The sequence below is a fragment of the Sorex araneus genome, chromosome 3 (genome assembly GCF_027595985.1).
Source record: "Sorex araneus isolate mSorAra2 chromosome 3, mSorAra2.pri, whole genome shotgun sequence".
Classification (NCBI taxonomy): domain Eukaryota; kingdom Metazoa; phylum Chordata; class Mammalia; order Eulipotyphla; family Soricidae; genus Sorex; species Sorex araneus.
The window spans coordinates 27,008,023-27,020,591 of record NC_073304.1 but is presented as its reverse complement, the minus strand read 5'-3'; the positions used below and the strand labels follow the sequence as shown (position 1 = coordinate 27,020,591).

The 12,569-nt window shown below is 41.1% G+C and overlaps 1 protein-coding gene and 1 non-coding gene across 2 annotated transcripts in view; one reads left to right on the top strand and one right to left on the bottom strand.

Annotated features, from left to right (window-relative positions):
* The window catches only part of LIN52 (lin-52 DREAM MuvB core complex component), a 105,445-nt gene that overhangs the window by 9,995 nt on the left and 82,881 nt on the right, over positions 1-12,569 (top strand). Inside the window, exons 4-5 of the mRNA XM_055133758.1 lie at positions 1,739-1,805; positions 4,219-4,302. Coding sequence (XP_054989733.1) covers positions 1,739-1,805; positions 4,219-4,302 — 151 coding nt within the window. The remainder of the gene's footprint in view (positions 1-1,738; positions 1,806-4,218; positions 4,303-12,569) is intronic.
* LOC129404035 (small nucleolar RNA SNORA27) lies at positions 9,220-9,345 on the bottom strand. Its single transcript, XR_008629645.1, has one exon. It is a non-coding gene; the product is annotated as a small nucleolar RNA SNORA27 (small nucleolar RNA).

Below are 12,569 nucleotides of genomic sequence, written 5' to 3'. Positions count from 1 at the left end.
TTTAATAAATCTGATTAAGTAGCTATACCTTCTCGGGGGCTGGAGCGACAGCACAGCAGGTAGGGCATTTGCCTTGTACGCGGCCGACCCGTGTTCGATTCCCAGCATCCCATATGGTCCCCTGAACACCCCAAGGATAGTTTCTGAGTGCAAAGCCAGGAGTAACCCCTGTGCATCTCTGGGTGTGACCCAAAAAGCAAAAAAAAAAAAAAAGCTATACCTTTTCCCTAGAAGAATGAACATACATGTATATCTTATGTAGTTTTGTTTTGGGGGTTCAGTACCATTCCTGGACCCTAATTAAGAGCCCTTAGCACAGGGGTAAAATTTGAGCTAAAGTCTTCTGGGGGGATTTATTTCTATATCTGGTTTTGGTTTGGGGGTCACACCTGGCAGTACTCAGGGCTTACTCCTGGCTCTGTCTCGGATTACTCCTGGCAGTATTTGGGTGATCACATGTGATTCGGGGGATCAGACCCCAGTCATCCGTCTGCTAGGCAAGTGCTTTACCCACTAACCTATCTCTTCTGCCCCTCAAGTAATTTCTTTTATGGTTACACATATCTGTTATGTACAAAACAGTTATAGTAGACAGACCTACTTCTAAGATTATCTCCTGTGTCTTAACTTTATTTTTTGTTAAAAATTTTTTGGGGGCTAGAGCAATAGCACAGTGGGTAGGGCGTTTGCCTTGCACACGGCAGACCCAGGTTCGATACCCAGCATCCCATATGGTTCCCTGAACACTGCCAGTGGTGATTCCTGAGTGTATGAGCCAGGAGTAACCCCTGTGCATCGCCAGCTGTGACCCAAAAAGCAAAAAAAAAAAAAAAAAAAAAAAAATTAACTTGGTCTTTTATTAACAATTTTTATATTACAAAAGTTTAGATATGTAATAAAGTTGTGACAAAGGCATAGTTTCCCCACATATACCCACTACACCACACCTAGTTTTCTCCATCAATTATATCTTCCATTTTTGTGGTATATTTGTTATAACTATCCAGTATCAACACATTATCTAAAGTTCATACATTTTTTCGGTATCTTTGGTTTTTACCCTATTGTTCTATGTATCCAGGATTCTATTAAGGGAGATTTATTAGATTTAGCTACCATATCTCCTTAAACTCATTGCTGTGTCCTAACTTTTTTTTTTTTTTTGCTTTTTGGGTCACACCCAGTGATGCACAGGGGTTACTCCTAGCTTATACTCTTAGGAATGAATCCTGGTGGTGCTTGGGGGACCATATGGGATGCTGGGAATTGAACCCAGGGCCGAGTGCAAGGCAAACGCTCTACCCGCTGTGCTATCACTCCAGCCCCTTTGTCTTAGCTTTAAAGCCAAGCAGTATTTTTGTTTTGTTTTGTGTTGTTTTGTTTTGGGGCCACACCTAGTGGTGCTCAGGGCTTACTTCTGGCTCTGAACTCAGGGATCACTCCTGACAGACTCAGAACACCAAACACCGTATGGGATGCCAGGAATTGAACCTAGGTCAGCCATGTGTAAGGCAAGTACGTGTAAAGCAACCTGCTATACTATTTCTTGGCCCCCCAGTATTATTTGACTACTTCCTGACTATATCCAAACCTGGTGAAATCTGGGTCTTTTACATTATAATTTGCCACTATTTCAAACAAAGTGAAGTCTGTAAAAATAAACGACTTATATAAAGAAAGGTGAGTAGGGTCTCTTTCTACCTTGCATTTGAATGGATATATTCTTGTTTTCTGACAGCCTATTACTAGTTCTCCACCTAAATGGATGGCTGAAATAGAACGTGATGACATCGATATGTTGAAAGGTAAGGAGTGTTGGTGACCTCTAACCTGACCCTGACATTTATATTCCTCCATAAACCACATTCTGAATTTTTTTCTCACACTTTTCCCTGTGTAAAATTTCTGCCAATCCAAGACTCATTCACAATGATTTCTTCTGCTCAGTTAGTTTAATATTATTTTTTTTAAGCTTACAGTAGAAAAAACCCTCAGATTTTCTCTTTTCATTCTCATGAAGTTTCTGCTGAATGATATCTAAGATTAGGAATGGCAGTGTCTAAGACTCAAAGGTTAATTCAATTAAGATTTTATTAAAAAGAGTTAAAGTTTAAATTCCGATCTTTTAAGCACACTATAATGCAAGTGCCTCATTTAGGATTTGTTACTGTCTGACAACCTCTTTGTGGGTTACGATCTGTCAGTTTTTTTTAGCCCTTCAATTTCTCCCATAAGGAATGCTATAAGTAGTGTATATTGTTGTTTGATGAATGACTTAAGCTCAACCACAAAGTGGAAATTTAAATTAAAAACATTAATTTTCCTTGATTTTGCGCTACTTATTTATTTAATTTTTATCATCCGTCAGGTGGTAAGATTCATGATAGTTGTGAAGTAATAAACTGAAATTAAGGTAAAAATCTGGGATTCTTAAGCTGTTTAAGCAGCTGAACAGATCAAGGAAGTCTTTGTATGCCAGATAGAAATAATGAGCAGGATATGATAAGTGGGAGAAAATAACACCTTTATTTGATTTCTGAAGTAATTCATTGTTCTCTAAGAGATGCTTAACTGTAGATCCCCTCCTCTAACCATGAAAAAATTAAGTCTCAAGGGCATCTTTGGTTCATTGTTCTAATGTTTCAGACAGGCATTTTTATGATATTCCTATCAGTATGTTTTTTTCTAAAGAAACTTAATCTTTTTTAATAAGGAACCATGGTACTGTGATTTAAGTGATTTGACCTTGGTCTTGAACCTAAAGGAGACTCTAGGTACTATATAAACGAACAAGTTTTTATATTATATATTCTTGTTTTTTTAGCTGATAAACATACATTTTGCTCTTGCTTTTTAATGTTATTAGCCTCTCAAGTGGTGCTTAGGCGATCAGGGGGCCCCACTGGAGATTTTTGGCCAATTCGAGTGTTAGTTCAGTGTGAAGGCCTGAGGATACAATGCTGCTTGGCTCTGTGGTGCCAGGTCTACCCGGGCACCCTGGTGGTGCTGGAGCCTCCAGGTCATACCCAGCAGTGCTCGGCAGACTGTGTGGTGCTGGGAATTGAAGCCAAGTCACTGTACTAACTCCTGGCCCGTGAACTTAATACAAACATTTCTTAAAGAAATTTCACTTGAGGGGCTGAAGCGATAGCACGGCGGGTAGGGCGTTTGCCTTGCACGCGGCTGACCCTGGTTTGATTCCCAGCATCCCATATGGTCCCCTGACCACCACCAGGAGTAATTCCTGAGCAGAGCCAGGAGTAACCCCTGTGTATCGCCGGGTGTGACCCAAAAAGAAAAAAAAAAAAGAAATTTCACTTGAACAAATTTGGATTAATAGTTAGCCTCTGTTTTCTAAACTGAGAGAAGGGCAGGGGGAGTATGTTTGTTGCTCTTTTGTTGTTAATTAAAACTAGTGAGGATTTGGCCAGGAACATAACTGTGATAGTGTGCATGCTCTCATGGATGATGAGGTCTGGGTTTGACTTCTGGCACCACCACCTCTCCTCAAAAGAAATAAATAAATAAATAAATAAAAAGAAATAATGAGGACTTAAGAAGTGATGGAGACTATGTGTGTTTTGCAAGTCAGAGCTCTATCAGAGACTTTCTCAAATAAGGTTTTAAAATTTGTGTATTCAGAGGCAATATCAACTCCATAAGAGGATCCTATGGCTGTAGCACTGTTGTTCATCGATTTGCTTGAGTGGGTCTCTATTGTGAGACTTGTCACTGTTTTTGGCATATCAAATATGCCACGGGTAGCTTGCCAGCTCTGCCATGGGGGTGAGATACTCTCGGTAGCTTGCTGCTGTGTTTTTGTTTAGTGGGTAAAAATTTGAGATGTTTCACAGCAGTCAAAAAATCAGTAGTGTGTATGTGGGGGGACAGCGGGGGGAATGATTGGATCGTTCAATTCTCTATTTATTCAGTAGGAATTAAGCTTGAATTTCCCAACCTGTGTGAGTTGTTACTAGAAAAGTGAGGAAGGAAATGGCATTGAGGGGCTGGAGCAATAGCACAGTGGGTAGGACGTTTGCCTTGCACGCGACGGACCCGGATTCGATTCCCAACATCCCATATGGTTCCCCAAGCACCGCCAGGTTAATTCCTGAGTGCATGAGCCAGGAGTAACCCCTGTGCATTGCCAGGTGTGACCCCAAAAAAGCAAAAAAAAGAAATAAAGAAATAGCATTGAAATAAATGATTCTGTTTCAGAACTCGGGAGTCTCACCACAGCTAATTTGATGGAGAAGGTACGAGGCCTACAGAACCTGGCTTATCAGCTGGGGCTGGATGAGTGTGAGTACCAGATCACATTTATTTAGGGTTGCATGGTGTATGTTTCATGATGATTCCTACTTATGACTTGGGTGTTTTAGAGGTAAGAAGTCAGCATTCTCTCATGATAAGGTAGGGTGCTGGAATAATTACTGAGTTAATATAAGTAACACGTTCTTATTCTTTGTATAGTAAAAATGTGTCAGAAACTCTTTTCAGATTTAAGCTATGCAGTGTCAAAGCAAACTAACTTATGCAAAGCAGGACTTTATTATTCATAGAGATCAACAGTCTAGATACAGAAATAGCTTTTCTTTTTTTTTTCAGTGGGGGGTGGGGAAGGAGGGTTAATTCACACCAGCAGTGCTCAGGGGTTAGTGGCACTGTTCTCAGGAGTGACCCAGGAGTATTCGGGAGATCCTATATTGTGCTGGGGATTCCCTGTGGGATTAGTGAGATGTAAGTGCCTTAATCCTAGTAGTATCTCTCCAGTCCTGGAAATAGGAATAGCTTTGTTTTTGTTTGGGGGCCACAACCGTCAATGCTTAGGGATTATTCCTGTCTCTGCATTCAGGAATTACTCCTGGTGCTTCTTGGGAGACCATGGAATGTCAAGGGTTGAACCCAGGTTGGTCATATGCAAAGCAAGCATCCTACCTGCTGTATGAAATAGAAATAGCTGTGAGCCTGTCCAGATCCATGATGCTCCCCAACCTGCTCAGGGTTCTTGGAGCTATTCCAGCAAGACTTGACATGGTTGGGCGGGCCCGATGGCTCAGTGCTTGGCAGGGAGGGAGGCAGGGAGGGCTTAGCTCATAGAAGGCATGAGCTTTACTCCTGCATGATACCTCCCGGCCTTTATTTATTTACTTATTTATTTATGTATGTATGTATTTTTGGGTCCACCTGATGATGCTCAGGGGTTACTCCTCTCTCTGCAATCAGGAATTACCTCTGGTGGTGTTCAGGGGACCATATAGGATGCTGGGGACTGAACCTGGGTCAGCCGCATGCAAGGCACATGTCCTCCCTGCTGTTCCAGCCCATCTCCCTGGCCTTTAGATTCATGACTCCTAATGATGTTTTTGAGTATCCTCTTTGTATTGCTTGTTAGGGCTCTGTTTCACTTCTGCAATAGCCTTGTTTTCTTTTCTGTCATTGGAGAAATTTGCCAGAAGGAGACACATTAGACAATTTATGTGTCTTTAAATCTCACTACTAAAGGGAAGAACCTGTGTTTTGAAAGTTCCAAGAGAAAAATCCTTCCTCTGCCTGTTTCATGCGGGCTTACGTGCCAGTCCTAAAACCCGTCCCTGATGGGGAACATCCTGACGAAGCAGGCTCTCGGCTCTTGGAGACTGACATGGAGTGATGGCTCCTCAGGCTGATACACACTTTCCCTGCAGGAGGCCTGAGTTTCACCCCACACACAGCACCAGGAGTGACTCCAGGCACCGCCATGTGTGGCCTCATAACCCAAACAAACACAAAGTCTCAGATCACATGAAATGGGTGGGGGGATCTGGTTCTGTAATGGAAGACATCCATAGGGTACCAAAAGCATTTTGCTCCCATGAGTAATGCTCTAAGATTCCTCATTTATTCTTTGCTTTTTTGTTTCTTTATTTGTGGAGCCCATACCTGATAGTGCTCCAGCACTGTTCAGACCTGACCAGGATCACACACCCTGCAGTCCTCCAGGTGTGCGGCATGTGCTCCACCACTTTTAGCGACATACTTGGTCCTCCATCTACTCTCCTTTTAGTTGAAAATTACTTCTTTATGAACTGTATCTTTCCTCATGCTGTGTTTATTCTAAAGCTGGAAAAGAATTCTAGAATATTTTTATAGTTGGAAGAGATACTTAAGATAAATATAGTAGGCAGGATTTTATTCTCAGTCATCCTATAGAGTCACAGATTTGAAAGACTACTCTAGCTTATTTTTTTTCTCAAGTTAATACTGTGTAGAGCAATCCTAAAAAGTGTTTGATAGCTACTGGAGAGGTAGTACAGCAGGTAGGGTGCATGTCTTGTATAAACATAACTTAAATACAATAATAAACAGTGCATAAGCACAACAGTGATTTCTATTTTTTCATTTATACTATACCCAGCTATGCTTAGGGATCACATCTAGCGTGCTTGGGAAACCATATGAATCAAGTTGCTGAGAACAACAGACCACTTTGAGATAGGTTACTAGATGGTCTGCTACATTCACTCATTATTATCTAATGCCTTTCTGCGTACTGGTTGTTTATTTCTTGTGATTAAAGTTTATGTCTTGGCAGTATTACTAATTACCATGTATATCATGCACCTCTAGGGTTTATAATGAAAAGATAAACCTGTGATTATTAAATTCTTGAATGTGCGGCTTGTAGAGTATAGAATTTGAGTTTGCTTTTGGCTCTAGATAATAAATGCTTAATGATCACAATGGCTAACTTTTATCTCTGCCAATTTTTTTAATAAAATAAATTTTGTGCTTGTTAAATTAAGATGTTACATTACCGAGTATATTTATCAGCAACATTATATCTAGTTGGTTGTACTTGAGATTCTTATATTTCTCCTGATTTCTTTTTTTTGACTTTGATTTTTTTCCTTCTTTTTCCCCCTCTTCCCTGCCCTCTGTTGCTGTTGTCATTGTAATGACATAGGGTCATGCATAACTGGTCATGGTACTTGTGGGGAGTCATGCATACAGTTGTAGTGCTCGCTGGGAGTTGTGCTCCCCAAAGGATGCTATAGTGCTTACTTGTATACCTACTGGACATCACACTGCTATCTGTGGTGCGCAGCCATCTTTCAGTGTAGTGCCTGCTGGGGGTCATACACTTGAGGTGCTTATACTTGGCCTCTTTTTCTGTTTTTTTTCTTAAGACAATGAAGAATCTTCCCTCCCAGTATTTACTATGGAGACGTTTACAAGTATACCAAGAATAAAGACGAGAATATGGTGAATCTTTTTTTCTTAGACCAACTTTTCATAATTATGTTTTTTTGCCAGGGGCATACCCACTGTGCTCAGGGCTTACTCCTGTGATCAGGGATCACTTTTTTTTTTGCTTTTGTGTCACACCTGACAATGCACAGGGGTTACTCCTGGCTCTGCACTCAGGAATTACTCCTGGCGGTGCTCAGGGGACCATATGGGATGCTGGGAATCTGACCCGGGTTGGCCACGCGGAAGGCAAACGCCCTACCCTCTGTGCTATCGCTCCAGCCCCAGGGATCACTCTTGACTGTGATTGGAGGACCATATGCCATGTTGGGGAGTGAATCAGGGTTGGTTGTATGCAAAGCAAGCTCCTAAACCTCTGTACTATCCCTCCAGCTCTTCTTAATTACTTAAAGTCAAATCTCTGGCATCATGTTACCAAATAGCTTCATCTGTGTTTGCAAAAGATAAGGAGACTAACTCTCTGGATTCAATTCCTCGAGTCATATGACCTCCTGAGCTCCAGTGGCTGTGACCTGGTGGCCATCAGCTTTTGGGAGGTGATGAACCCAATTTTATTATCATACTTAGGAAATGTAATTACTTAATGTTGTATAGCCAATCAGGATTCACATATCCCTGGGTGATTCATAATTGCCAATATTTTGGGTTGATTTGGATTTAAATAAATTTCATATTCTATATTTGATATGAGTTTTTCTTTAGTTGTTTTTGGGCCACATCTGGCTGTGGTCAGAGTTTATTTTTGGCAGGCTTGGGGTATTACATGCCAATTCCTAGCACCCCATATAGTGCCTCTTGCCCCAGTTTGGCCCAGAAACCAAACCAAAACAAAACAAAAAACAAGACTATTTCATAAATGTTATTGTGTGTATCCATCAGAAAGTACATTATGTCTCCTTGTTTTTGTGATTCAAGATTAGTTAGTTAAAAAAGGCATTGTTAACCTGGTCAATTATTCATTGTAAAATTCTTCATCAGTCTTACACCTAGAATTTTTTTTATATTTAGTGAATCACCACGAGGTACAGTTACAGACTTACAACTTTTCGTGCTTGTATTTCAGTCATACAGTGCTCGAATACCCATCGCTCCACCAGTGTCCATTCTCCACCACCGGTGATCCCAGTATCCCTCCCACCCCACCTCTCCTCTGTGGCAGGGCATTCCATTTTGTTCTCTCTCTCCTTTGGGTGTTGTGGTTTGCAATAGAGGTATTGAGTGGCCATCATTACACCTAGAATTTTTTAAAAAATATTTTTAATTGAGGGGCCAGAGTGATAGCACAGCGGGTAGAGCGTTTGCCTTGCACACGGCCGACCCGGGTTCGATCCCCGGCATCCCATATGGTCCCCCAAGCACCGCCAGGAGTAATTCCTGAGTGCAAAGCCAGGAGTAACCCCTGAGCATCGCTGGGTGTGACCCAAAAAGAAATTGAGGTACTATAATTTACAAAGTCATTCATAGTACTGTGATTTTACAGACATTCATGATCAAATTCCAGGCGTACAATTTTCCAACACCAATCTCATCACCAGTATCAAGGACCACTCCTGATTTGGCTCCAGGACCATATGGGGTACCAGGGACCAAACCCGGGCCGGCCACACGCAAGGGAAATGCCCTAGCCATTGTACTATCACTCTGGCTCCTACTCCTAAATTTTATCAGCCTTTCATAACTACTTATATTCACCATTTTATTACAGATTGCAAAATGGTAGCATTCTAATTCTCACATCTTTTTTTTTTTTTTTTTTTTTTTTTTTTTTTTTTGCTTTTTGGGTCACACCCAGCGATGCTCAGGGGTTACTCCTGGCTTTGCACTCAGGAATTACTCCTGGCGGTGCTTGGGGGACCATATGGGATGCCGGGGATCGAACCTGGGTCGGCCGCGTGCAAGGCAAACGCCCTACCCGCTGTGCTATCGCTCTGGCCCCATCACATCTTTTTCTTTTCTTTTCCTTTTCCACGTTGTTTTCTCTGACATTATACAAGATAAACACCCAGTTTGCTTGAGTTTAAAAGGGCACTTCCTTTGCCCCACTTGAATGACCAATTAAGACATAAGTGCAATTGACAAAGTGAGAAGGGGCATGATTCTCTCGCTTCTTATTATCTAGAACTAACTTCCTTCCTTCCTTCCTTCCTTCCTTCCATCCTTCCTTCCTTCCTTCCTTCCTTCCTTCCTTCCTTCCTTCCTTCCTTCCTTCCTTCCTTCCTCCCTCTCTCCCTCCCCCCCTCCCTCCCTCCCTTTCTTCCTTCCTCTTTCTATTTTTTGGAGTGGGGGTACAACACACACCAATAGTGCTCTGGGCTTACTCCTCGCTCTGTGCTCAGGGATCACTTCTAGCAGGGCGGGGGGGGGGGGCGGGGGCATATGTGGTTCTGGGGAGCAAGCCCAGTTTAGCTGCATGCAATACAAGCTCCTTGCTTACTGCGTTGTCTCTCTGGTCCTTATCTGAATTTTTCTTTTCTATTCTTCTTTTCTTTTCTTTTCTTGGCAGAGAATCTGGCTGGGGAGGAGCAGGGAAGGTGGATGAGTGAAGGGGCACAGGAAGAATCTAGAATAGTGCTACTCAATCTCTTTTCAACCATGGGCCCCTTTTCGACCTTGCTTCTTTCCTATGGCCTCCTACCCTATTGGTTGGACCCCTAGTTTCATGCTGAGACCCCCATTCACTTGATATTTTGTTTGTATTTGGTTGGACCAAGGTTACTCCTGGCTCTGCACTCAGGAATCACTCCTAGCAGTGCTCGAGGGACCATGTGGGGTGCGGGGGATTGAACCTGGATCAGCTGCATGCAATGCAAGTGTCCTAGCCACTGTACTATCTCTCTGGCCCCCCTTATCTGAAATTTTCTATAAAGAACTTTTATCAGCAATTTATACTATATTGAAAGCTATTCTTACTAGACGAATAATTATTTCTCTTTACTTGTGTTTAGCATAATAAGTCAGTTTTCTAAAGCATCAGTAAAGTCTATTTTAATGGCTTCCCAATGAATTAGAAACTTTTACGGTTTTAGTTTTCAGTTCACTCAGTTAAAAACCATTATTACTGTTAAGAGTTTGTATTTGTAAAATTTAGGCTTTGAAGGTTGGAATTTGAAGTTACTTTAAGAAAATAACTAAAATTATGCAACTGCAGTGTTTGTTTCTTCCAGATAAGTGCCATAAGCACTAAAATTTATCAGAATGATCTTTGATTTAAAATTGAGTCTTATTTTTAACCTCTATAGCACGACTTTACACTTGTCATATTCCCTGACCACATAAAGAAAATAAATTTAAAATTTTGAATTTAAAAAATTACTTTGATAGGTATTGGACTTCTTGGATCAGTCTTTCTTTGTTTTATTGTGGGTAGTATATTTGCATAAAAGCAAGATCTTTATTATTTTCCTTACAGATTATTCATCTGCTCTAGGAGTTGACATTTACTTGACACTCTAATCTGGTGTTTCCATGTCTCAATCCTCTTTCCTGCATTAATTGAGAGGATGACATGGATGAAAAATAAGCAGTAGGAATTGATGAATCCCCAAGGACCAGTGATCCTGTTTTTATGCAAATATCTACACTGATAAAGATGATGGGAAGGAAAAAAATGCAAAAAAAAAATTGTCCTCAAGGCACGATTGTCACTTCCCAAGAGCATTGCTAAATATTAGTACAGAGATTGTGTGATTCTTCTAGTTTTATGGCTTTTGCCAGATACTCTTTCATACGGCACGTGGTTTTTCCTCTGATAAACCTTTTGGGGTGCAGATTTGGGGATGCAGTGCTTTTTTATTTTTAGTATTATCATTTTTAGCTTTTTATGATTTGGGACCTATGATTTGGGCGTTTATTTTATTTTATATGAAGTACCGTGAAAGATATTGAAACACACAAAAATAATGTAAACTGCCAAATTTACAGTGCTAAAGGAATTCTATTTCTGTTATTTCCATCAGAGCTTAGTGTCCTTTCACTGGAACTATTGTGAATAGTTTCTAACTAGTCTCTGTTTCTTTTCTTTTTCTTCCTTTTTTTTTTTTTGGCTTTTTGGGTCATACCCGGCAATGCTCAGGATATTAACTCCTTGCTCTGAACTCAGGAATGACTCCTGGTGGTGCTTAGAGGACCATATGGGAATATGGGATGACTCGGATTGAACCCAAGTCGGTCACATGCAAAGCAAATGCCCTCCTCACTGTACTGTCACTCTGGCCCAACTAGTCTCTCTCTCTCAACTATTTTTCGTTTGAAGATTTTCTTTTTGGTTTTGTGGTTTAGAGAACTCTTACTGGTAGAGTTTCGGACATAGAACATTCCAGCACCATACCCCCACCCGAGTGTCTGCTTTCCTCCACCATTGTCCCAGTGTTCCTCCCCTTCTAGATTTTTTTTAAAAAATACCATTTGCTTCTGTTTGTCTTTTGCTTGTGTCACTAGTAATAGTTGACTTGAAAGTCAGATTCCTTAGGATACCATTCAAAACCCTCTGCACCAGAGGACTTCCAACTAGATGATCTGCAGGTTTAAAACAGATTGAAAAGGTCTAACCACAGGGATTATTCTCTTCTGCTGGGAATGTAAAGTGTTTGAAAATTTCTTTTCTGCATTTTGTTCCCTAGGCTAATCTCTAGCTTTGTTTGTTTGTTTGGTTTGTTTTGTTTAGGGGGTGTTTTTGTGCAAACTCTACCCAGCAGTGCTCAGGAACTGTTCCTGATTCTGTGCTCAGGAGTGACCCCAGGCAGTGCTTATGGGACCATATATAGTGCCTGGTGCCAGGGAATTGAACCAGGGTGCATGCTAGGCAAGTGCCTTAAGCTCTAGCTTCTAATCTCGAGCCTTTTTACCTCTCCCTACCTTGCACTGTTCCATTTAAATATCTGCTTTTTCTGCTTTTCCTCAGCTTCATCTTGTTCATACAATTCCTTTTACTCAATAAAGTTTAGTCAATTCTGATCAGTTCCTGATAGTAGAACTTTGATTCTTACCTCATTATTCAGCTCAGATTATTCCTTAATAACTTTTCTCCTTTTTTGCAGGGGGTAGAAGGGACATACTTCCAGTGTTCAGGGATTGTCTTGGCTCTCTCAAGAGTGACACCTGACAAGTGCTCAGGGGTTTGGACCAGGGTTAGCAGGATGCAAGGCCTTATCTCTCCAGCCCACTTTTCTTTTTCATATCTGATCTAGAAAGTCAGTTCTTTCCTGGCTTCCCAAATTGCTCCTGGAGCAACTGAGTTTGTTTTGTTTGTGTGATAGTTTTTAATATTCTGGTAGATTATGGCGTATACTTTCAGATTGATTAGAATTCTTTTAAGATAA